The sequence below is a fragment of the Budorcas taxicolor genome, chromosome 11, assembly GCF_023091745.1.
Source record: "Budorcas taxicolor isolate Tak-1 chromosome 11, Takin1.1, whole genome shotgun sequence".
In the NCBI taxonomy this organism is placed as follows: Eukaryota; Metazoa; Chordata; class Mammalia; order Artiodactyla; family Bovidae; genus Budorcas; species Budorcas taxicolor.
The window spans coordinates 87,992,844-88,019,978 of NC_068920.1; the positions used below are offsets into that span (position 1 = coordinate 87,992,844).

Genomic DNA, 27,135 nt, shown 5'->3' on the forward strand with positions numbered 1-27,135 from the left:
TGTTTCCTGTATTTCTTTGCATTGATCACTGAGGAAGGCTTTCTTATCTCTCCTTGCTATTCTTTGGAACTCTGCATTCAAATGGGTGTATCTTCCCTTTCCTCCTTTGCCTTCACTTCTCTTTTCACAGCTATTTGTAAGACCTCCTTAGACAACCATTTTGCCTTTTTCCATTTCTTTTCCTTGGGCATGGTCCCAATCACTGCCTCCTGTACAATGTCATGAACCTCTGCCCATAGTTCTTCAGGCACTCTGTCTATCAGATCTAATCCCTTGAATCTATTTCTCACTTCCACTGTATAATCATAAGGGATTTGATTTAGGTCATACCTGGATGGTCTAGTGGTTTTCCCTACTTTCTTCAATTTAAGTTTGAATTTGGCAATAAGGAGTTCACGATCTGAGCCACAGTCAGCTCCTGGTCTTGTTTTTGCTGACTGTATAGAGCTTCTCCATCTTTGGCTGCAAAGAATATAATCAATCTGATTTCGGTGTTTACCAGCTGGTGATGTCCATGTGCAGAGTCTTCTCTTGTGTTTTTGGAAGAGGATGTTCTGCATATAGAAATCTGTATGCAGGTCAAGAAGCAACAGTTAGAACTGGACATGGAACAACAGACTGGTTCCAAATAGGAAAAGGAGTACATCAAGGCTGTATATTGTCACCCTGCTTGTTCAACTTATATGCAGAGTACATCAGTGCGTTTTCTTGGCAAAACTCTGTTAGCCTTTGCTAATTGTGATTTTTATTCAGTCTTAATTGAAATGATTCTACTAATTTTAATCCAAGATAATATGCTGACATCCGCCTAGCAGCTTTGCTGAGACTGTGTCTATATGTTCAGAATGTACTCTGACCCTCTGGCCTCCCCAGCCTCACTGCTTCCTCTCTGCTCCATGGACCTTCCTCCCTGGCTGATCTGGTCGGTTTACTGGTCCCCAAGCACTGTCACTCTATTCCCATGCCCTGGTGTTTATTGGTGCCTCCCCCTATCTCCTCCTCCTCTCAGGGAGGACCTATCTCCTTCTAGAATCCTCCATGGACCCCCAGTTCAGAGAGTCCGCCTTTCTCCTAATCCTTTTAGCACCAAATATCTTTAAGGCACTCTGGTCCTATTTAGTTTTCATCATTCTACACATTTCCCATCTCTGCCCCTGGATCATAAGCCTTATGTATAAGGCTTATAACCCCACCCCGCAACATTCAGGACTGTGATGGCTTACAACTTTTTGCCTCCTGCCCAGCACAGCACCACATACTCTACAGGCTCAGGAAATAGTAGTCAAGAAGCTGTACGAAAAGTGAATTTCAGTCCCTCTTCTTCCCACATCATCATGATGTGCAGAAAAGAAGGCACCAACCCCAGTGAGATGTGATTATGGTTTGACCATTCTTGAGGGCAAAATCCATAGGAAGCACATCAAGGTGGAGATCCTAGAGGGAGCATCCTCCAAAGTGGACGTGGCCCCCTCCACGGGAGGGGCTCTCACCATCTTATTGGTCCATGTTGTTTTGTATTAGGTTCCAGTACTACCTTAGCAAATCACCACAAACTTGGTGTTTTAAAATAATAGAAATCTCTCCTCTCACATTTCTGGAGGTCAGACATCTGAGACCAGTGTCACTGAGCCAGAGTCCAAGTGCTGATGGAGCCATGCTCCCTCCAGAAGCTCTAGGACAGACCCTTCCCTGCCTCTTCCAGCTTCTGACGGCTCCAGCTTCTGGCAGCACCACCTTCCTTGGCTTGTGGCCACTTCGTTCTAATCTCTGCTTCCTTGGTCACACTGCTTTCTCCTCCCTTCTCAAATCTCCCTCTACTTCCCTCTTATAAGGACATTTGTGACTGCATTTAAGGCCCACCCTGGTGATCCAAAATAGTCTCCCCAACTCAAGATCCTTAACTTCATCACAACTCTTAAGTTCTTTTTTGCCACCTCAGGTAACATTTACACATTAAGGGGTTAGGACTGGGATATCTTTGGGGCAGCCGTGATGTAACCTACCACACACACAAAAGTAACTGGAGCCTCCAAAGGGACAGAGACTTGTCCAAGGTCACACTTCAAGGTTGTAACAGAAATTAGGCAGAGATCCAGGTCTTCTTTCTGTCAATCTTAGACTCCTCCCACTAGAGCATGCTGGTTCCTGTGAAAGTAAGACAAAGATATTAGAATAACACTTCATACCCTGATTCCTTGTCTTCTCTCTGGAACACGTGCTACTAGAATTCCCCCACCTGTGCACTCTGCCCCTGCTTGAGTCCTCATTCTGTTACTTCGAACTCACTGTACATTCGCTGGCCTGTGTGGGCAGCTGCAGTGGACTCACTAAATGACATTTTCTCCTCTCCCTTCAGGACCGCCTCTTTTTTGTCATGGAGTATGTGAATGGTGGGGACCTCATGTTCCAGATTCAGCGCTCCCGGAAATTCGATGAGCCTCGTTCCCGGTTCTATGCTGCAGAGGTTACATCAGCTCTCATGTTCCTCCACCAACATGGAGTCATCTACAGGTACCTCTCCTCACCTCCTCTCTTCCCCAAAAGTGAAAAAATAGAGAGTTTTCTGGATGCTTGAACTGAGTTTGGCTTCCACCCAACTGGTCTCTTAGAACTCGCTTTAAGTTAGTTGTTTGTTTCAATTTGCTTACAGAGGGCTTTTTTGGGGGCTGTTTATCACTGTAAATGTTAATATTTGAATAGCCCCGGGAGATCTGATCCACTGTTTGTGCCAGTTTTGATTGAAAGCTTAAGCAGGACGTTTTAAAGGCCCAGTGCCAAGTAACCTTGGGGTGACCTTCATTTCTCTCTACCCCCCGCCACCCCAACCCTCTTCCTTGAACATCAGGGCATTCTCTGTACTTTTTCCTTCTGTGCCATGAACTTCCTCCCCTTCCCAACCTCTTGCCACTTCCTGAGTTTGTTTGGCTTACTTGTCTCCAGCAGATAGAATCAGAGAAGGAGGAGTTCCTTGGGGGGTCTCAGGGTTTATGATCTAGGAGGGAAGAGGGGAGGGGAACTAGACAGTATCTAACAGGAAGTGACTCTCTGCAGATCATCCAGTCCCTTGTTACTGCCTTGTCCCCCTTCCAAGAAAACATGGAACACACACACACACACACACACACAAATTTTCCAGTAAGAGAGCAGTACTACTTACACAGGCTCTTCTGTGAGGTCAGGAATTCTGGGAGGAGTAAATATTTATAATTAGCAACAAGGACACTAAAGTTCCTTCGGGTTTTTTCAATGATTGTCCATTTCTTTACTTAGATTTTGCTTCCTCCTTTTTCCTTCAATTGGGTTGAAGAATAGCTGGCTTGATTCAACCCAAAACTAATCCCTCACCAGAACTTCACTGGCCCCACTCCTGGGAGCAATGCCCTCACTAAAAAAAAAAAAAAAGAAATGTTCTCCAAGGGGTTCTGAAACCAACCCTCAGCTTCCTTAATTCCCTCTGCTCAAAAATAGTCAGTGGCTCCCGATGGCCTGCATAACAGAGCCCACACTCTCTAGCCTGCTGTTGTGGTCCTCCACGTCACAACCACACGTTTGCTTCCTATCACTGCATAACAAATTACCACAAACGCAGTGGCTTAAAGCATTGGCTGCTTCACAGTTCCCACAGGGCAGCAGTCTAGGCACAGCGTACCTGGGTCTCTCTGCTGTGATCAATGAAAGCCAGGCTGCTTTCTTGTTGAAGTTTGAGCTCCTTTTCCAGGCTCACATGATTATGGGCAGAATTCATTTCCTTGCAAATGGAGAATACACGTGGCTTCCTCATGGTCAGCAGGAATGAAAGCCTTTCCTGCTTTGAATCTCTAACTTCAGGGAGGCCTGGACCCTCTTTGAAAAGGATCACTTGATTAGATTGGGCCCACCCAGACTGATCTCTCTTTTAACTCAAAGTCAAATCATTTGGGGAGCTTAATTATGCCTGTAAATCCCTTTGCCCTTGCCCTATGATGTCTTATAATTGTGAGTGATATCATATCCCTTTCCACATTGTTTTGGTTGAAGAAGTCACAGTTTCTCCACCATAAACAAGGGGAAGGGGTTATGGGATTATACCAGTGTGTTAAACATTGGGGGTCACCTTAGGTTATATCTACTACAGCCCAGTACACCTCACTTCCTATGATCTCTTGAACCTACCAAGGTTCTTGCATGTGTGTGTGCTAAGTTATTCAATCGTGGCTGATTCTGTGCGATGCTATGGGCTGCAGCCTGTCAGGCTCCTCTCTCCATGGGATTCTCCAGGCAAGAATACTGGAGTGGGTTGCCATGCCCTACCTACTCCAGGGGATCTTTCTGACCCAGGAATCGAACCTGAATCTCTTACATATTCTGCACTGGCAGGGAGGTTCTTTACCACTAGCACCACCTGGGAACCCAAGGTTCTTAGCTTGCCTCAAGCTCATCTGACAATTCCCTACTTTCTTGTTCTTCTGTCCTCCTCTTTCCAGCCCAGAAGCCTGATGCAATACTGCCTGCCTGCTAGAAGCCTGGTCCCACCAGCCAGAGCAAGTCTCTCCATCCCCTGCTTTATTTGTAATTTGGGAATGTCACACCCTCTACCTTAGGACCATGGCTGCTTCTTTATTAACTCTTTGACCTTCTTATTTTACATCCTCTTATTATCTTGCACATAGTAAATGAACAAGAAATGACCCTTGGCTTCAGTTCAAATTCCTAATCTCTGCCTCCAAAGCAGCTTGCCGACTAGTTAGAGATATTGGCATTAGATATGTGAAAATATCACCCATATTACAAGGCAGTGAACTCTTAGGGAGCCAGTGACTAGAAGAATTGTCATTCACTGAGATATCATCCCTACCCACTCCCTATCAGAGTGGGTATAATCACCCACAGTTTACCAGCAGAGATTCAGAGATTCCCCTTAAATAGTGGGTGGGCCGAAAGGTTTGTTCCAGTTTTTCCATAATATCTTACAGAAAAACCCGAACAAGCTTTTTGGCCAACCCAATAATTTGCCCAAGGCCATATTGTGGTAAGTGACAGACTTAGGAAGTGTAACTGACATGATACTTGTCATGGGCCTGTCAAGTCCAAGTCCGTACTCTTTACTAGTCATTCCTGATACTCCAAAACTTGACTTTTCCTTACATTTCTAGTTTCTTTTCCTTTCTGCTTCCCTAGATGAATACTTGCCTCTCACCTATGTTTGTTCTAGTGACTTTTGTGAGCCATACTTGTTCCCTCTCTTTCTCTCCTTTCCACTTCCCTGGCCACTTCTCCTTAATCTCTATATAACGTGGCCTGATCCTTCTCCCCTCCAAGCCCCATCCTCTAAATACTGGTTTTTCCCGGAGCCTTCATCCCTAAATTCTCTCCCTGAGCAATTTCAGCAGTTGCCTGTCTCCAAATGACACCTGTGTGCCAGAGACTCCCATATCACTGTCTCCAGCCCCCAGTTCTCTCCAGATCCCTGCACAAGACTACTCTCTCAAGATGATCTCCAAGGCTTTCTACCTTCTTTCCCAGGTAGTTTGCAAGAGTTTACTGACCTGCGTCCTCACTGCCTCTTGCTCTTCTCCCTCCTATCTTGTCTACCTCCCTCTCCATCGCAGCCCAGTGTTCTTTCAAAGTACAGGCTGATGGTCACATGGTGCCCTCCTTAGCATCCTTCTACCTTTGCTAGATAAAGCACAGCCCCTTTTGCTGGCCATCAGAATCCTTCAGCCCTGGCCCTGGGGCGGCCTGTGCACAGCTGCGTGACTTGGGCGTGGCACGGGAGGGATGGGCCCAGGCAGTGAGTGGGAGCTGACACCCAGGTCTGCTCTGCTAGTGCATCTGGCTTCAGCCCAAGGAAGAGATGCTTTTTCTACCTAGAGGAGACCCTTTTTTTTGTTTCTCACAAAGACACCATGCATGCTCAAAGGGCCCTGGTCGCCCCCAATGATCTTTTGATCCTTATCACTATTCCCCCAACTGTGTAGCCCACCCTCTATGCCCTCCAGATGAGACCATTCTCCCCCAAATGCCTTTCTCTTTCATTTCTCCAAGTCTTTGTCTTCACCGTCCCTAGAATTCCCTTGTTCCCAATCTGTATCTTGCTCAGTGAGGGGCTCCTAGGTCACATCCATGTTCTGACTGTCTAAGGGTCTTTGGTTTTTGTTGTTTTTTTTTTAAAAAGGTAGATTCCAGAATACTAAATGAGGGGACTACATCAGGATATAGATGGGGAAAGAATGGCCATGAGTTGATGATTGCTGAGACTGGGTGTTGAGTACACGGAGGTTCACTATTATGTCTGCTTTTGTGAATGTTTTAAATTTTCCGTAATAATCATAACTTTTTTTCTTAAAGAATAGCAATTCCAAGGTAGCATTCTTAGAGTCTTTGATTCATTAGGTCTGATATGGGATTCAGGAATCTGTACTTTCTTAAAGAATTTCTCAGGTGACTGGGGACCACAGGTATAGAAAAGTTCTGTTCTGCCTTCAGGACTATGTAAGATGCCCCTGCTCTGGGAGGCTACCCTGACCACTCAGCCTGTCATGGGGATCATGCCTCCCTTGGGTGACAGCATCTCTCTGTTTCAAGCCAGTTCCCTTTGTCAGCCTTGTATTTTACCTGTTCTGTGATTGAGAACTCCATGCAGGCGTGCTTACCTGGCCAGCATAGCTTATTATGCTGCTTGTAGTAAGAGTTCACTAAATACTTGTTTTCCTCTCTAATGCTCCAGAACCCTACAGTCCAGCTGGGTTGCTACCTCATCAGTTCAGTTCAGTTCAGTCCCTCAGTTTTGTCCAATACTTTGCAACCCCATGGACTGCAGCACGCCAGGCCTCCCTGTCCATCACTCACTAGCAGAGTTTACCCAAACTCATGTCCATTGAGTCAGTGATGCCATCAAACCATCTCATCCTCTGTCATCCTTTTCTCCTCCCACCTTCAATCTTTCCCAGCATCAGGGTCTTTTAAAATGAGTCAGCTCTTCACATCAGGTGGCCAAAGTATTGGATCTTGTCAGAAGCTTATCTTTTTTACATGTTCTCTCAGATAATCAGCTTTAGGTTTTCCTGATCAGTTGCCACCCATTCTTTTCTTCTACTTAATTCCTATCCCTCCTCTGTCTTCCAGTGCCTAAGACTTCACTCTGCTCTTTTTCTAATTTTTGGGAGTGGTTGCTTATTTTGTGTTCAGTATTCCCCAGCATCAGGGTCTTTTCAGATGAGTCAGTTCTTTGCATCAGCTGGCCAAAGTATTGGAGTTTCAGCTTCAACATCAGTCCTTCCAATGAACACCCAGGACTGATCTCCTTTAGGATGGACTGGTTGGATCTCCTTTCAGTCTAAGGGACTCTCAAGAGTCTTCTCCAACACCACAGTTCAAAAGCATCGATTCTTCAGGACTCAGCTTTCTTTATAGTCCAACTCTCACATCCATACACGACTTCTGGAAAAACCATAGCCTTGACTAGACGGACCTTCCTTGGCAAAGCAATGTCTCTGCTTTTTAATATGCTGTCTAAGTTGGTCATAACTTTTCTTCCAAGGAGTAAGCGTCTTTTAATTTCATGGCTGCAATCACTATTTGCTACCTTGTACCTGTGCACTTTTGAAAGTCTGTGTTGGAAGCATCTGTTGGAACACACAGTTTTTCTTCCTTGACCCTGAATTGCCCCATTCCTGCATGTTTCTCATTTCATAGATGAATTAGGACCATGTGATCTCTCTTCCCATGCTCCTTTGTTTGAAGCTGCCGGCACAAGGGCTGTATGATACATGTCTCTGCCTGTTCACCTGTGAAGCCCAGATGGCAACCATATTTTGAGTGGTGCAAGGGTTTGTCTGGGAGGTTGGCAAGACTAAATTTTGCAGGAGGGACCTCATTGCCAAGATTGAGATAGAATTTTCCAGCCTTCCTGCTGGAAGTTATACACAAACTAATTAGTGACTAATTGGCCAGAGTTCCGGAAGTAAGGGAAGAAGTTGTTCCTCTGGCCAAGGGCTCACACTAGAAGGTGTGCAGGCTACTTTCCTCTGGGTCTCTCTAGTCAGGTTCCCCACATGGGTGGCACAGGGCACTGTCTCTGTTTTCTCTGCTCAGCATTCCTAGGAATCCTCTGTGTGCTGCGGTAGGAGCAGGTGTTAGCTCACTGTGGGTCCACACTTCCTAACTATGGCTTTTAAACATTTTCTTCTCCTCCCTTATGCCTTCACACACACCATGATGGGGGAAGTTTTGAGGGGTGGACTTTCTTCTAAAATTTGATGTAGGGAAATTTCTCCTGCCGTGTACCATGCTCGGGGCTTATCTGTTTCCCTCTGAGCTGCTCAGGACAGCAGATGAGTCTCAGGATACTCATCTGTTCATGGGACAAGGAAGCGAGAGGATGGGATCCACCTCAGACACAGAGGGCAGTGGGGTCCCTGGGAAGAGAACCAGAGGCTTGGCAGACAGAAAGGCATCTTCTTCCACAGTCATAGTTACTGCGGCAGAGGGTGGTAAAGAACATGGCTTCTGCCCCTCTGGCCAAGTGTCTTAACACTAGAAGAATGAATTCTTTCCTTTGTTTTTATAAAACTAAATTCCTGTGTTTTTAAATTACAGAAGTAATAGTCATAGGAAAAATCAAAATTTAAACAGAACAGTAAAATCAGTTTTCTCTTCACCAACCTTCATAACCATCCAGGGCAAAACAGATGAAGAAGAGTTGCTAGAGAATCCTTCAAAAAATCTTGAGCAAGTGATTGGATTTGTTTATGAGTGGCTTCCATGTGCAGTTCAGATAATACCTGCCTTGTCTCCTCTCTAAGGCGGTTGAGTGTGGTCATGACAAGTTGAACTGTACAACTGAAAGTGAAGGATATGAAAAGAAGGGGAAATGATGAGGAATTTATGTCAGGTATCATTGATGATTAACTTTTGTCACACTGAGCACTAAAATTTGGTCTTTAACCAGAAGGAGAGGAAATTGTAAGTTATAAAGCTCTCCTGCTCCTTTAATTCTCCAAGATTGTCAATCCTCAATGAGTCATCACCATCACCCCACAAGAGTTGATCTATGCCTGATGCCAGAATTGAGAGGCCATAGCGGACAGGAGGAGAGAAAAGGGCGTTTCTGCTTTGGCCCTGTCTAGGCCACTCTACTCAAGAGGTGCTTAGAAAAGGTTTTCGTGTTGATGATGATGTTTATAAGTCAGTGAAGAGTTACGAGCAGGGAACAAAGATTTAATTCAGACTCAGATAAGCCTGAGTGTGAAATGTCTAGTTCTCTCCAGGGCTGGGGGATGAAGCCCAAAGGGAGGAACTTGGAAAGAATTTCCCTAGAAAGAGCTGGAGACCGAGGTCTCTGACTGTGCCCTCCAAGCCAGGCCTACCCAGGAAGTGCATACAGAGTTGTGATGTGCTCCGCAGTCTTGCCTTCCTGGTGGTCTGTGGGGGAGATTGTGGGCCTAGTTTGGGGACTTACAGCCTGCCTTGATCCTTGGAAACCTCTCCTGCCATGGCCGCAGGTAGGTGTTTCCTGAGATGAAGGTCTCTGGTTAAAGGCTACGTTAATAACTGGAAGGTCTAATATTTAGAGTTTCATCTGCTTTCAGTATGTTTCCAATGTAGCTAATGCTCATACAAAACAGAGGATGGGGAGGGATTGGGGAGATCCCTTCTTCTTTCCTTCTCAGTCTTCCAAGACCTGGCCCTTGGAAAATCTCATGGGGATCTTTGTCCCCACTGAGCACTGTTCTTAGCTGTCAACATTCTCCCACCCATTGTAGAAAATGATACTTTATTTATTTAACTTTATTTTACTTTACAATACTGTATTGGTTTTGCCATACATCAACATGAATCCGATACTTTAATGCTTTAGTGTAAAACTACTAAGGATCTAAGGGTTGAGTATGTAATGAGATGATATCAGTTCCCATGGCAGGAATTGTGGTGTGAATGTTAGATCAAGGGGGACCTCAGAGGCTATCTCATCCAGCTCCATTTTATAGATACAGAACTTGGAAACCAAAGCCAGGCAGAAACTTACTCAAGTTTACACAGTGAGGTGTTATAAAGCTTAGATGTTATTTTAATCAGAGATATACATAAAGATTCAAATAGTTCTACCAGGTACTTAAAGAAATGAAAATCTGTTTTCTGCCCTTCCTCTCCAATAATTTCCCCTTCCACAAAGATACCTGCTTGCAATTCTTTTAGCTTATGCTTCTAGTATTTCTAAATAAAAGGGTTTTTTCCTTTCTTATAGCTGATTGGATTTTGGTATATGCAAAGTGATTCAAAGTGACCAAATGTATTTATTTGGCCTTTTCCATATTCTTTTCTATCATGCTTTATTACAGGATATTAAATATACTTCCCTGTGCTTTACAGTAGGACCTTATTGTTTATATATTTTAAATATAGTAGTTTGTATCTGCTAATCCCAAACTCCTAATTTATCCTATCTTCAACCCTTTTCCCCTTTGGTAACCATAAGTTTGTTTTCTGTCTGTGAGTCGACTTCTGTTTTGTAAATGAACTCATTTGTATCATAATTTAGATTTCACATATAAGTGATGTCATGTGATGTTCATCTTTCTCTGTCTGGCTTACTTCACTTAGCCTGATAATCTGTAGGCCATCCATGTTGCTGCAAATGGCATGACTTCATTCTTTTTTATGACTGAGTAATATTCGTGTGTGTGTGTGTGTGTGTGTGTGTGTGTGTGTGTGTGTGACATGTACCACATGGTCTTTATCTATTCATCTGTTGATGGAATTTAAGTTGCTTCCATGCCTTGGCTATTATAAATTGTGTTGTTATGAACATTGGAGTTTATGTATCTTTTTGAATCAGACTTTTCTCCATACATGTGCCCAAGAGTGGGATTGTTAGAGCATATGGTAACTCTAATTATAGTTTTTAAAGAACCTCTGTACAGTGTGCCTCTATTTCTTTGCATTGATCACTGAGGAAGGCTTTCTTATCTCTCCTTGCTATTCTTTGGAACTCTGCATTCAAATGGGTATATCTTTCCTTTTCTCCTTTGCCTTTAGCTTTTCTTCTTTCTCACCTATTTGTAAGGCCTCCTCAGACAACCATTTTCCCTTTTTGTATTTCTTTTTCTTGGGTATGGTCTTGATCACTGCCTCCTGTACAATGTTACAAACCTCATTCCATAGTTCTCTTCAGGCACTCTGTCTATCAGATCTAATCCCTTGAATCTATTTTTCACTTCCACTGTATAATCATAAGGGATTTAGGTCATACCTGAATTGTCCAGTGATTTTTCCCTACTTTCGTCAATTTAAGTCTGAATTTGGCAATAAGGAGTTCATGATCTGAGCCACAGTCAGCTCCCGGTCTTGTTTTGCTGACTGTATAGAGCTTCTCCATCTCTGGCTGCAAAGGATATAATCAATCTGATTTGAGTATTGACAGTTTGGTGGTGTCCATGTGTAGAGTCATCTCTTGTGTTGTTGGAAGAGCGTGTTTGCTATGACCAGCGTGTTCTCTTGGCAAAACTCTGTTAGCTTTTACCCTGCTCCATTTTGTACTCCAAGGCCAGTTTGCCTGTTACTCCAGGTATCTCTTGACTTCCTACTTTTGCATTCCAGTCCCCTATGATGAGAAGGACATCTTTTTTCAATGTTAGTTCTAGAAGGTCTTGTAGGTCTTCATAGAACCATTCAACTTCAGCTTTCAGCGTTACTGGTCAGGGCATAGCCTTGGATTACTGTGATACTGAATGGTTTGCCTTGGAAACAAACAGAGATCATTCTGTCATTTTTGAGAGTGCACCCAAGTACTGCATTTCAGACTCTTTTGTTGATTATGAGGGCTATTCCATTTCTTCTAAGGGATTCCTGTCCACGGTAGTATCTAAGGGATTCTTGCCCAAAGAATAGCAAGGAGAGATAAGAAAGCTTTCCTCAGTGATCAATGCAAAGAAATAGAGGAAAACAATAGAACAGAAAGACTAGAGATCTCTTCAAGAAAACTGGAGATACCAAGGGAATATTTCATGCAAGTTCCAGTTCAATCACTCAGTCATGTCCAACTCTTTGTAACCACATGGACTGCAGCATGCCAGGCTTCCCTGTCCATCACCAACTCCCAGAGCTACTCAAACTCATGTCCATCGAGTCAGTGATGCCATCCAACTTTCTTATCCTCTGTCTTTCCCTTCTCCTCCAACCTTCAATCTTTGCCAGCATCAGGGTCTTTTCTAGTGAGTCATTTCATGGAAAGATTGGCACAATAAAAGACAGAAGTGGTATGGACCTAACAGAAGCAGAAGATATTAAGTAGAGGTGACAAGAATACACAGAGAACTATATTTAAAAGATCTTCATGACCCAGATAACCATGATGGTGTGATCACTCACCTAGAGCCAGACAACCTGGAATGCATAGTCAAGTGGGCCTTAGGAAGCATCACTACAAACAAAGCTAGTGGAGGTGATAGAATTCCAGTTGAGCTATTTCAAATCCTAAAAGATGATCCTGTGAAAGTGCTGTACTCAATATGCCAGCAAATTTGGAAAACTCAGCAGTGGCCACAGGACTGGAAAAGGTCCGTTTTCATTCCAATTGCAAAGAAAGGCAATGCCAAAGAACGCTCAAACTACTGCACAATTGCACTCATCTCACACGCTAGCAAAGTGATGCTCAAAATTCTCCAAGCCAGGCTTCAACAGTACGTGAACTGTGAAATTCCAGATGTTCAAGCTCGTTTTAGAAAAGACAGAGGAACCAGAGATCAAATTGCCAACATCTATTGGATCATCCAAAAAGCAAGAGAATTCCAGAAAAACATCTACTTCTGCTTTATTGACTACACCAAAGCCTTTGACTGTGTGGATCACAACAAACTGTGGAAAATTCTTCAAGAGACAGAAATACCAGACCACCTGACCTGCCTCCTGAGAAATCTGTATGCAGGTCAAGAAGCTACAGTTAGAACCAGGCATGGAACAACAGACTGGTTTGAAATCAGGAAAGGAGTATGTCAAGTCTGTATATTGTCACCCTGCTTATTTAACTTATATGCATAGTATATTATGCAAAATTCCAGACTGGATAAAGCACAAGCTGGAATCAAGATTGCCAGGAGAAATATCAATAACTTCAGATACACAAATGATGCTACCTTTATGGCATAAAGCGAAGAAGAACTAAAGAACCTCTTGAGGAAAGTGAAAGAGGAGAGTGAAAAAGTTAGCTTAAAACTCAATATTCGAAAACCTAAGCGTCATGGCATCTGATCCCATCACTTCATAGCAAATAGATGAGGAAACAATGGAAACAGTGAGAGATTTTATTTTCGGGGATCCAAAATCACTGCATTTGGTGACTGCAGCCATGAAATTAAAAGACACTTGCTCCTTGGAAGAAAAGCTATGACCAACCTAGACAGCATATTAAAAAGCAAAGACATTACTTTGCTGAGAAAGGTCCTTCTAGTCAAAGCTATGGTTTTTCCAGTAGTCATATATAGATGTGAGAGTTGAACTATCAAGAAAGCTGAGTGCCAAAGAATTGATGCTTTTCAAATATGGTGTGGAAGAAGACTCTTGAGAGTCCCTTGGACTGCAAAGAGAATCAACCAGTCAATCCTAAAGAAGATCAGTCCTGAATATTCATTGAAAGGACTGATGCTGAAGCTTAAACTCCAATACTTTGGCCACCTGATGCAAAGAACTGACTCTTTGGAAAAGACCTTGATGCTGGGAAAGATTGAAAGCAGGAGTAGAAGGGGATGACAGAGGATGAGATGGTTGGATGGCACCACCAACTCGATAGACACAAGTTTGAGCAGGCTATAGGAGTTGATGATGGACAGGGAAGCCTGGTATGCTGCAGTCCATGGGGTCACAAAGAGTTGGACATGACTGAGCAACTGAACTGACTGTATAGTTTTCCAGGAATGCAGCAATTTGCATTCCTACCAACAATGTAGGAGGGTTCCCTTTTCTCCACATCATTTCTATTCATTATTTATAGACTTTTTAATGATGGCTGTTTTAGCCGTATGAAGTGAAACCTCATTGTACTAAATAGCATGGTTTAGTGTTATTTTTTGAATTTTATTTTAGGCATTATCTGGTGACTTTCCACTAGGCAAGGGAGAATTTAGTTCTCTGCCCTACCTAGTACCTACCTTCCACCCCATCACATCGACATAACCTTACAAACCTCCCATCTTCTCAACAGAGATTACTATAATTTTGGTTACATGAATGTACATTGTATACGTTGTTATGACTGTGAAAAGCCATAATTGCTTTTCCTTTCCAATACATTTTCTTTGTTTTCCCTGGAGTTAATACGGATGCTCTCGTGTCCGCATCTCCCTCCAAGATGGTGAGGTGCAACAATCATTCTGTCAGTATTCTTGGATGCGCTTCTCCTGAGCCTTCTAAACTGCTCCAGTCCTAACACTTGTCCTCAGTCCCTGCTGCAGAGCTGTTGTTCTGGGATCCCCCTTCACTATTGTCTGGGTGTCTTCGCCTCTCCCATGTGAGAGCTCCTCTCTTATGTCACATTGCCTCTTCCTTGATACACTTTCTTGAGATGGTGATGTACCTTCCAAGAAAAAGTATGGGAAGTAAATTTTTGAGACCTTCCTTCTTTACCTAGAACCATCTTTATCACACTCTCAAACTTGACAAAGAGTTTGGCTAGGTAGAGAATTCTAGACTGAAAAGTGTTTTCACTCAAAATGTGAAGGTGTTGCCATTGCCTTTCAGCTCCTAGTGCTGCTATTAAGAAGTCCACTGTTTTATCCTTGATCCTTCTTATGGACCTATTTCTTTTTTCTGGAATCTTGTTTAATTATTTGTTAATGATGTGTCATAGACCTATTTTCATGCATTGTACTAGGCCCTGGGTGAACCTTTTTAACTTAGAAAATCATGTTCAGGAAAATGTCTTATTTCTTTCCGGAACTATCATTCAGATTCTGGAGTAGTCAACTTGGGCATCACTACAATGAATCATCTGACTTGCCACTTATTTGGGGAGCTTTTGACTATCAGTATTTTTAGAGTTTTTTCTCTTGGAGGCCTCAGTTTACCTTGGAAAGACTCTTCCAGAGTCCTTCCTGTAGAGACAGAGCTTGGCAGCAAGATGAGCCAAATGAGAGAAGAACATTGGAGGGCCCAGCTCCCAAAATACATATATCCACCCAATTGCCCTATTTTTAGTTCTATACCCTGGTGCCTGCACTCTCCCTGATTCCACCCTGGACCTTGAGACTTTCTGTTTCTCTTCTCCAGAGAGTAAGTCTCTGAGGCAGAGAAGGGGGTGTGCAGAGCAAGAAGAGAATCTGAGTGTATAGTTGCTTTTCAACCAGATCTTTATCTACATCACCCCCATCTCCAGCAGTAATGGTTATTATAAATTCCTGAGCTTTGTTAGAGCAGGAAACGGGAGATTCTACAGCATAAATTTGATTGTCCTCTACTTATCCCATTGCTGGCTCAGGATGCTGCTCTTTCTCAGGTCTCCTGAGCCATTCCCACCCTTTGCTTTCCTGCTTCCAAAATTACATTGCTGTTCTTTCTTCTGTTGTTTCCCTCATCTTTGTGTGTTTAGGCCTTTGTGTGTAATTTGGGGAAGGAGAAAAAATAATTTGTGAGCATTCAAGCTACCTATTTATCTAGAAGTCAAAAATAATAACAGAAATAATAACTACCGCAGCAGTAGCAGCAGCAACAACAACAACGATAGCAAGACACTCATTTTAGGCTTTGTGACCAGCCAAACTCTGTTCTGAGCACTTTGCACCCATTTACTCATTTAGTCATCACACAGTAACCCTATGTGGTAGATACACATAATAGCTACACCCTATGTGGTAGCTGTTATTCATGGGATTTATGATATTTCCAAAGTAGGAGATCCTGCCAGATCCCATGCTGCTGCCAACTGTCAGGTCAACCTGTCCCATTGCTGCCTCGTGTGGGAGCAAAGTTGTGTGTTGGAGACAGCGCTGAGTTGGAGTCAGAGAGCTGGGGCTGGATCCCACATATGCTGGATCTTTGTTGTGTTTTCCTGAGCAGAATACTTAAACTGTTTGAAGTGTATTTTCCTCACTGTACCATGGGAATTGGAATGAGAACTTCCCTGGACTGTTTGGAGAATTACATCAGAAAACATTTTTCAGAAGTGCTGAGCACAGTCCTTGGCACCTAGGAAGCTCTATAAATATTGGTTGGATGAGTGGGAGAGTGGAGGGTTATGGAGTCAGAGGATGTTACGGACTGAATTGTGTCCCCTCCAAATTCATGTGTTGAAGTCCTAATTCCTAGTACCTCAGAATGTGGCTGTATTTGGAGATAGGGTCTTTAAAGTGGTAAAAGGTAAAATAAGGTCATAAGGGTGACCCCTAATCCAGTATGACCAGTGTTTTAATAAGATTAGGACACAGAAATGTACGGAGGGAGACCATGAAGACCCTAGGAGAAAATCCATTTATAGGCTGAAGAGAGATCTCAGAAGAAACCAGTCCTCAATCTGGGGCCTCCAGAACTGGAAGAAATATGTTTCTGTTGTTCCCAACAGAGTGTGTGCTTGGCTCTGGCAGCCCTAGCAAACCAATGCAGAGATCCCAGGGTGCAGTCCAAGCACTGACACTTGCTAACCGTGTAGCCCTGGGCAAATGGCCAGTTTCCTGTAAAATGTGGAGCTGATACAAATGGAGCTCCTAGTAAATATCAAAATAAGACGGCCAGGCCTGCCATTCTGGCATAAATTGAAAGGTTTAAATAAACTGATAGACCTAGAAAGGACTCTGTAAGTTGTTTGGGACCCAGTGAGGCATGGGGAGGTGCCAGTATCCCAGCAGTGATGACACCCTGTCATCAGGGTGGTGGACATGTGAGGCTTTGCCCTTGTGCAGAGCCCAACTAAGGGCCCAACAGGACAGGGCTTAGGTCTCAGAGTCAGGCAGTATTTCAGGGTAGGGAGCCTTTCCTTGGCATTATTTCAATACTACGAGCACCTAGGGACCATAGGGCAGGATAAGTGAGTGCTGAGAAATGCATGAGAAAGTGACCAACAGGGCTGGAACACCCGAGGTATGCCTGCATTGGAATGCTACAGAGTCTAATTTCTGTACCTCAGCCTCCTTGATGGCTCCCTTGGCACCTACCATCTTTACAAGCTCCTACACCCACTCCCTGTTCCTTACATGATCTGCTTCACCAAAAAAGCTGACTTCAAAAACGTGCATCTTGGTAATGAGACTTATTTCACCCCTCTACCGTGTTGCATAATTGAAGGGCTTGTCCTCTTGATAAAGGAGTATTAAATATTATTGTGGATTTTTCAGGGATAGTCACTTTTTGGTGAGTCTGGGTTTACTTAGAGATGGGACTGTCTTCACCCCGAACTCCTTTCATACAGTGTCACCTGCCGATGTCCATGTGGGGTGAAGTCGTTATGACATGATAAAGGAGAGAGGAAGAGTGAATGGAGACAGAGCTGGTTGGGACAAAAGCCAAGTTTACATTCCTCTGAGGAAGCCACGTTATTGCTCACCAGATCAGAAGTAGAATTCTGACTCCATTGACATTGGACGTTCAGAGCAAACAGGAAGTTTGGAACCAGAGGGAAATTCCTGATTAAATGTGTCTGAGTTCCCAAGGAGAGAAAATGACTGGGGCACTATCAACTACTTTTGTGTCTCTCCCGATACTCACCACAGAGCTGAGGGCCCAATGTAGTGGTTAAGGACTCCTGGCTCAAATTCTGTCTCCATTGCTTATTAGATATATGATCTTAGGCAGCTAACTTCTCTAACTCTCTGTTTCTTCATCTGTAAAATGGAGATATTACCTCCCACAAAGAGATTGTGAGACTCAAATACATGTTAATAGGTGTAAAGTCATTATGATTGTGTGATTGTGTCAGTTACAGTGTAAACACTGAGTACTCGCTGCTGGTATTGGCATTGTTATTCTATTTCACAAGTGGTTGAGTAGACAATTGGTAAGTTTCACCTTGTATCTTGCTAGCTGGTAAACTGATGAAAACATCTTGCCAGGTTAGAGTCTCCCAAACAAAGGCTACTTTGAGGACCTGGATTCTGTCTTATGAAGCACAATTCAGTATCTGTAGCTTTTAAGGCCATGCAGTAGCCTTTAGAATGTAGACATCCTTGAACATGTATTATCAGTGTATTCAACAGTAGAACTTGAATTCTCCTAGGCTTAGTTTGATCACTTTGTTTCTTCAGTGCCTTTGGCTAATGATTGCACTGCAAAACAAAGGAATTGTTTTAGCAAACAATGGGTAGTTCTGCCACGTGGTACATAGAGTCTATGCAGACATTTGAGTGGATCCCAAGGTCTCAGTGGGCCCTAGATGAGTCCAAGATGACTCAAGCCAGTGGGGGAGGGGGGGGTTTCTTCAGCCCTTGGAAGCATTAGGGGCCACATTTAATTAGCTTTGCTTCTCATTTTGGTTTTGTGGTGACAGGCTAATGGATTAATCCTGGTGGTTGTTGCCATCTTCTCTCTCCTTGCTTCTGGTTCTCTTCTCCCACCATTCCTGCAGATTAATTGTTGTAAAACAAGGAGTTGGGGCATCTTCTTGCTCAGAAGTCTTCAGTGACTCCGTGTTATCTCAGAATAATGCCCCAGACACTTCTGCCTCTTACCTGAAGCCATCCCCAAGCTGACCCTTTCACTAGCTCCTTCTCCAGGCTTTGCACACAGTTCTGTTCCGACCTACCCTGCCTTCTCATGTTTTCTCCCACCAGACTCCCCTGTGGAGCTCTGCTTGAACCTGGCAGGTGTCCTCACCAACACAGCCACACATACTGTACATTTATCACCCAGATCCCAAACATCGACTCCTCTCGTTACCTAGGAATACCGTAACTTTTCCTAGAATACCAGATTTTCTTCTTCCCTGTTTCTCTTTTTCTCTTTCCCATCCTTTAAGAGTCAGCTTCAGTTTATTGGCCCCTGGCCCTTTCAAACAAAGTTAGTCCTCTCTTCCTCTCATTAACACTGCATCCATTCCATTATATTCTAGTTTTTCTCACATTGTACTGAAACTATTTCTTGATTGAATGATCTTATAGAATTTCTGCAGGTTTTCCTGAACTTATGATTTAGCCCAATTGCCCGTGAGTTCATGGCTCCACCTATTCAAATATATCAAGCAAAACACCTCCTGGGAGGTGGGGTGACTTTCTAAACATATTTGGTCGCAGGGATGCACTTTCTAACAGACTTCTTGCTAGACCCACATTTCCCTGGGTTTCCTTTCTGTGTGCACTGCCCCATTCCATGGTCTTTTTGTTTTTCACAATGTCTGGTCAATGAAGTGCTACGGTAGAAAGAACATGAGGCCAGGAATTGGGCCAGAACTCTAATAAAGCTTTGCCTCAGTTGGGTGACCTGAGGCAAATTACTGCTTCTCTCTGAACCTCAGCTCCCTACACAGTGTCTGCTTTGGAGGGTCTTGCTCTGTGCGCCTAGATCCTAAGGTTGTTGTTCTGGGAATTCCAACAGATTCTGAAAATAAATCTCTAAAAATGGCATCTACAGATTACCTCAGTGAGTCTCCAGAGGTGACTGAATTTAAGTAGCAAGAGTGTCTGGTGCCTGCTGGAGAGGTTAGAGGTCCTAGAACATGAGATTTCATACACAGGTAGTCCTGTGCTTTGCACTCTGAGTATCAGATGACAATCTGCGGATCTACCTGCTAATGTATCCATAGTTCCCCCCTCTTAAACCAAGTAGCTCCAGAGGCAGTAACCACTATACGGGTAGGAGTTCAGTCTGAGAATCAGGGCTGCTTGCTTAGAAAGTCGCGGTCATATCAGGATTGAACATCTCACACCCCATGACTCCAAACCCTCTCTGAAATGGGACATCTCTCAGATGAAATTTGCTCCATTGTTGGAAATCTGCTGATGCAAAAGCATTCTTCCAAAAGGGATTTTGGGTTGAGTTTGTACCTTTTCTTGAAGAGTACCACTTTGTTGTTAAGAGAGCTGTGTCCTACTCATTTATTCAGTCAACAATGATTGTGAAGCCTCCTTAGTATATCAGGAGGTGTATTGGTGTATTCATGCAGATACCATGAAAAGAAAAAGACACACATTCTCTGTCCTCCTAGCCCTTAAGTTTGGGTGGGGATGCCAGACAATAAAATGGACAAAAACAATTTTTAAAAAACTAATGAGGACGGTGATCAGATAGGGTGCCAGAAACTACATGGCAGAGATAGCTTGGCTGGATGAAGAAAACCAAGGAAGGTTTTCTGGGGGTAGTGATCTCTTCCAGGAGGGCCCCTATAGAGTCAATAAGAGTTGGCCAGAGTAAGAGGTCGTAGGAGAGTGGACCACAGAGTGGGAACAGGATATATGCAGGCTTGGGTGGGCAGAGCACCAGAAGGGTCTGTGGGTCTAAAGAATTTCTACAGGCCTGCTTCTCAAAACACAAAGGGAATCTTGGTGAACAGTGAGACCTGAGGGGACGGCATGGACCCACCCTGTCCTGAGGGGAATAGAATGACTGTCCGAAGCCACATGGATTCACGCTAATGTGCTGTTTGGTTGTGTTATATGTGGGAATTACGGAAGAGGGGCTGACTGTATAATAGAATTTCAGAGCTGTGAGTAAACTTGAAGGTCAGCTACTCCAGCTCCATCTTTTATAGATGAACAAACTGAAAGTCAGGGAGGTGGTGTGACTTGTCCAAAGTCATTCAATCTCTTGGTAACGTAGAAAGAACCATGAGTGGAAACTCTGGGGTTTTTTGATAGTATGGGCTGATAAACTGACTCCAAACAGACAAGCAGAAACACCTGATTTGCAGTTGATTTCCATAGTGTAAATATTCCCTCTGGGGTGGGGTGAATTTCAAGCTACCCACATTTCACAATCAGGTCACAAAACTCCTGAAAATTTAGCAATCTGATTTGTGAACTGGCATCAAAGGGGAAAGGGACTTCCATGGGGGCTCAGCAGGAAAGAATCTGCCTGCCAATGCAGGAGACTCAGGTTCAATCTCTGGGTCTGAAAGATCCCCTGGAGAAGGAAATGGCAGCTCACTCCAGTATTCTTGCCTGGAAAACTCTATGGACAGAGGAGTCTGGTGGGCTACAGTACAGGGGGGTCACAAAGAGTCGGACAAGACTTAGCAACTAAACCACCAAAGAGAGAGAGCTATGAGCATCTCTTCTCAACCAACTCCATGGTCAGTGACATTTTGTTGGTAGGTTGATATCAGCCATGGTGGGAGTATTTGTACCGTGGAAATCGTCAGTGCTACAGATGAAAGCTTATTTCCTCTGGAGAACTGTTTCTACATATTTATCAGTACACTGCTGTAAAATGAAATCTATAGATTAAGTTGGGCAGCACTGTTCAAGTCAACTATATCCTTGTTGGTTTTCTGTCTGCTTGATCTATCACTAAAAGAGGGTATGTGTGCATTTCTCCTTTCAGTTCAATCTTTTTTCTAACAGTTTTGTTGCAATTTAATTTGCATACCATACAGTTCACCCACTGAAAGTATACAAATAAGTTTTTAATATATTTACACAGTTGTGCAACTCTCACCAAAGTATTTTCATTCCTCCAAAAAGAAGCTCCATGTTTTTTACCCATCATCCCCCAGTCCTCCCCTGTCCTCTCCCCCAGCCCTAGGCAGTCTACTTTGTAGATTTTCCTACTCTGGACATTACATATAAATGGAATCATACAGTATGCAGTGTTTTGTAACTGGCTTTTCTTTTAATATAGCATATTTCAAGGTTTATCCACATTGTAGCATGTATCAGTCCTTCATTCCTTTTTTTGGCTGAATACTGTTGTGTTGTATTGGTATAACCACATTTTGTTTATCCATTTATCAATTGGTGGGCCCTTGGGTTGTCCACCTGCTGCTGCTAATACTGCTATCCAAGTCATTGAGTGGACATATGTTTCCATTTATCTAACCTAGGAATAGAATTGCTGGGTCAAATGGCTTAAGTTTTTGAAGAACTGTCGCACTGTTTTCCAAAGTGTCTGCACCATTTTGCATTCCCACCAGCAACAAGTGAAGGTTCTAGTTTCTTCCCATCCCCACCAACACTTACCATTGTCTCTCTTTTTTGATGATATATCCCACTGGGTATGGTGTATATCTAATTGTGGTTCTGAGTTCTATCAGTTTTTACCTCTATCTATTTAGATATTCTGTTGTTAGCGACCCCATGGACTGCAGCCCACCAGACTCCTCCATCCATGGCATTTTCCAGGCAAGAGGACTGGAGTGGGGTGCCATTGCCTTCTCCATTTAGATATTCTGTTGTTCAGTACATTCATGTTTAGGATTTTTAGGTCATCTTGAAGAATTGATGCCATCATTATATAATGTACCTTATTCCTGATAATTTCTCATATTGTGAAGTCTGCTTTGTCTGAAATCAATATAGATAGTGCAGCTTTCTTATGATTAATGTCAGCATGGTATTGCTTTCTCCATCCTTTCACTTTTAATCTATCTGAATCTTTATTATTTAATGTGTGTTTCTTATAGACAACATATAGTTGGGTCCTGTTTGTTGTTTCTTAATCCACTCTGACAATCTGTCTTTTAATTGATATATTTAGACCATTCACACATGAAGTGATTATTGATAGAGTAGGATTAATATCTATCATTTTTAATGATTTTTTATTAATTACATTTGTTTTTTGTTTCCCCTTACCCCTGCTATTGCTTTTTTTTAATTAAAAAGAAAAATTGCCAATTGTAATTGTAAGATGCACCTTAAATTCAAAATTATTAAAATGTAAAAAAAAAAGTGTGTTCTAGAATTTATGAACCATAGTCATAGTACTGCTCCCCCCATAACGAGGTTGTGGGGCTTAAATAGGGCTGTGCATCAAAGTACTTAGTGCAGTGTTTGGTATGGCAGTGTGTAGTAAATATTAACCATTATCATAATTACTATATCAGTCCTATCCAGTTACTCTATGGATCTCAAAGCTGACCTGGACACCCCAGTTCTATCACTGCATCACAGTTGAGAATAACTACCCTAAATACATGAGCATATGGTCCTGGATTGAGTTTTTTTGTGGTCACTTACTGTAAACATGTTCTCTTGGCCAGTTTGTTCTGTAGTCCATATTTAAATACAGAACTCTGAGATCAGATAGTGCTGTATTTGAATCCCAGATTCATCACTTACAGAGAAATGACCTTGAGAAATTTACTAACCTCTCTAAGTCTCAGTTCCCTTATGTGTAAAATGTTTATATCAATACCTTCCTTGCAGAATATGGTTAGGACACAGCAAGTGCCCAAATCATAGCTATTATTTTTAACAGTTGTCATCCTATCAATTTCTCTAAATTAGAGTTTACTGTGATTACTGTGCCTCAGTATCCCTTTCTGAGCTGAAAACTCTAGGCAGGACCTGATGGGTACCGAGAATTTAAACGCTGGCAGGGGAAATGCCCTGAACCATAGGGACCAATCTCTCCAGGTAGATTTGGCTATGAGGAAAGGGGCTACTTCCTAACATTTCTCACATGCGGGGTTCCCTCTTAGCCCTGGAGAGGGTCTGCTCTAGGGCTAAAAGAGGTCCCAATTGATCCAGGCAGCAGGGGCCACATGAGGGCAGCCATCCTTCTCCCAGCCATCGTGAAGCAGTGACTCCTGGTAGAACACCAGCTGCAAGCCATCCTTCTCCCAGCCATTGTAAAGCAGTGACTCCTGATGGAACACCAGCTTCATACTCATTGGTTCTGTGGTGGAGGCCCAGAGAGGTGATTGTGCTTAAACTCTGCAGCTTCTCCTCAGGAATATTCTAGATAATGCTAATAATTCATTTTCCTTTACTTCCTTATTCATTTGTCTCCTGTGTTTTTGTTTCCTGAATCCACAGTTTGGGTTTCATGGGAATGAATTGACGCCTCTCTCTTCACTCCTCAGTTCAATTCAGTTCAGTCGCTCAGTGTGTCTGACTCTTTGCAACCCCATGGACTGCAGCACACCAGGCTACCCTGTCCATCACCAACTCCCGGAGCTTGCTCAAACTCGTGTCCATTGAGTTGGTGATGCCATCCAACCATCTCATCCTCCGTCATCCCCTTCTCCTCCTGCTTTCAGTCTTTCCCAGCATCAGGGTCTTTTCCAATGAGTCGGTTCTTCACATCAGGTGGCCAAAGTATTGGAGTTTCAGCTTCAGCATCAGTCCTTCCAATGAACACCCAGGACTGATCTCCTTTAGGATTAACTGGTTTGATCTCCTTGCAGTCCAAGGGACTCTCAAGAGTCTTCTTCACACCACAGTTCAAAAGCATCAATTCTTCTGCGCTCAGCCTTCTTTATGGTCCAACTCTCACATCCATACATGACTACTGGAAAAACCATAGCTTTGAGTAGACAGACCTTTTACATCTTTAGAGTCTGAATAACACCAGGCTGGGCCTTTGGACCCACATGAGCAGGGGACATCCATTGACAGAAGAATCCTACAGTTTTTGGCTCTGTTTCATGGTTGTGGAGAATATGTCAGCATTGAATTAAACATGAGAAGAGCTAGGTCTGCCTAGACGAAATTTCTCTGTTTATATAGTTTTCTGTAGTTGGGGACTTTTGTTCATGACTTTTCTGAGTCCAGGCTGCAACCTTTCCAGAGGCTGGGCATCACCTGGCCAATACAGCTTGAAACAACAGTATCCTTTCTAGAGTTACGATTTTTAGAAAAATCTAAAATTCTTAAACTCGAGAGAGGTTAAGCTGTACTTAACAGCTTAAGTTTTGTACTTTGCTGTATTTTATGATTCAGTGGGAATTTTGTGATATACTGACATGAATTTAAAAAAAAATGGGGAATTAGAGCAATTATCTGGATCACCCAAACCAAGAGAAGGGCAGGATTTAGAGAAAAAGGATTTCAGGCCTCAATAATATACATTTGGGTATCCCTTTTCCCAAGAGATAGACGATTCCAGGAAATCCTGTCCTACTGCCAGGGGCTGCTGAGGAAAGGCAGGGGCTGTTCCACAAAGTTTCCAACATTTCGTGACTTTGCCTCCATATGAATGGCACCCCTGGAGTGCCATTTCTCCATCCTATGTCCCTTCTGGACCACAGCAGAACTCAAGCATCAGTCCTAAGCCCGGGAAGGGGTCAGGGGAACTTATTTCACAAGTTATCCACTACCCAAAGCAGAACAAAGTTTTCAGCCAGTCACCTTGGACTTTGCAAGCTTCCACAAATAGGACCTGTGCCCAGACTCTGCTTTCTGTCTTTTCCAGGTTCCTGTGAGATAGTGGAAGTGTGTCCTATTGGTGTGAGTCTGAAAACCTAACCTATTTTTTGCACAAAAAAATCTACATCTCATTAGACCCCCAAGCCCCAGTGAAAAATGTCCACCCAGTATGTCTTATCCAGAGAACTTAGCTGCTGAGCACATGGCTGGAAGAATAAATCAAGGGGTATAAGGAATCCAGAAGCCCCACTTTCCTACAGATGTCATAGAATTCTCCAGTGGGGACCTTTTATTGTCAAAGGTGCATTTGTGTGCATACAACAGGGTACCAGCCATCAGAGATACACCTTTGCCTGCAGGAGGCCAGATTTAGGAGCTGTCTGTATGTGCATCAGTGCTTGCTTCATAGCTGCTGAGTTCTATCTGTGTGTTTATCTGAATTATAAATCAGTGTTTCGGGTTGACGCAAGATGCAGAGCTATATTTAGAACCCACTTAGAATCAGACACAGGCTCCTTTGCCCCTCTGTAATTAGCACCTCATTATAGACTGTACCCTAGGGAATGCAGCTTAGAGAGAGCCTTCCCATCATTTGCCTTCTTTTCATTTATCTTTGTGTATATTGTTGTTCAGTCACCCTGTCATGTCGGACTCTTTGCAACCCAGTGGACTGCAGTGTGTCAGGCCTCCCTGTCCCTCACTGTCTCCCGAAGTTTGCCCAAGGTCATGTCCATTGCATCAGTGATGTCACCCAGCCATCTTTGGGTATAAGTCTCCATTTTTGTTTTGTTTTTCATTATATGACTAAAATTTTCTCACAATGGGGAACCAAAGGCCTAAAGTTACAGAAATAAAAAACTTGCTTTATAATATTACAGGGTCAGGAAGATTAGGGTAAGATTTCCCAAAGGTGAATGAGCATTTATTTGTACAGTGGCTTATGGGATTTCAGGCTGTGGCTAAGGAGGTAGCACTTGCTCAGTCTAGAAAGGTTTCACTTTTGTTCATATGTCTCCAAATTTAAATTGTTAGCAATTGGAGGTCTGGGAACATGACCTCTCCTCCTTTTGGGTCCTCCAAGCTGCCCAGAAAGGGCTGTATATGAGGTAAGCCAGTTTAAGAAGGTTATCTCTGTTATGCAGGTGAGCACGTTCCTGCACATAGAAATTGTCAAATGAGAGGTGCCTTTTAGAACTTCTCAGAGAACAGTGTGCCCACATGGATATGAATTGCAACCACAACCCACAGGAGAAGTCTCGAATTCTAATCTAAAACATCCAGAGTAATAAGCAATTCAGTAACTGTTGCCTGGATGCTTTCATCCTAGTTTCAAATAAAATAAGATGATGATGAAAACCGTGAGACCAGACTGGTGAGCTGTTGGTGACCCAGTACTGTTGACACCTTGGAACAATATTATATAAGAAAGTTGGGATATTCTGATGGTTTTCTCCCCACCCGCATCTGCTCTTAGCAGAAACCAATGGAAGAAAACAAAAACAGTCATTCAAAAAGATACACGCACCCCAGGGTTCATAGCAGCATTATTTTCCATAGAACTTCCAGATGTTCAAGCTGGTTTTAGAAAAGGCAGAGGAACCAGAGATCAAATTGCCAACATCTGCTGGATCATCGAAAAAGCAAGAGAGTTCCAGAAAAACATCTATTTCTGCTTTATTGACTATGCCAAAGCCTTTGACTGTGTGGATCACAATAAACTGTGGAAAATTCTGAAAGAGATGGGAATACCAGACCACCAGACCTGCCTCTTGAGAAACCTGTATGCAGGTCAGGAAGCAACAGTTAGAACTGGACATGGAACAACAGACTGGTTCCAAATAGGAAAAGGAGTACGTCCAGGCTGTATATTGTCACCCTGCTTATTTAAGTTATATGCAGAGTACATCATGAGAAATGCTGGGCTGGAGGAAGCACA

The 27,135-nt window shown here is 43.2% G+C and overlaps 1 protein-coding gene across 1 annotated transcript in view; it reads left to right on the top strand.

The window, feature by feature from the left end:
- Positions 1-27,135, top strand: part of PRKCE (protein kinase C epsilon) — a 541,807-nt gene that overhangs the window by 447,085 nt on the left and 67,587 nt on the right. The window contains exon 12 of the mRNA XM_052647681.1: positions 2,357-2,511. Coding sequence (XP_052503641.1) covers positions 2,357-2,511 — 155 coding nt within the window. The remainder of the gene's footprint in view (positions 1-2,356; positions 2,512-27,135) is intronic.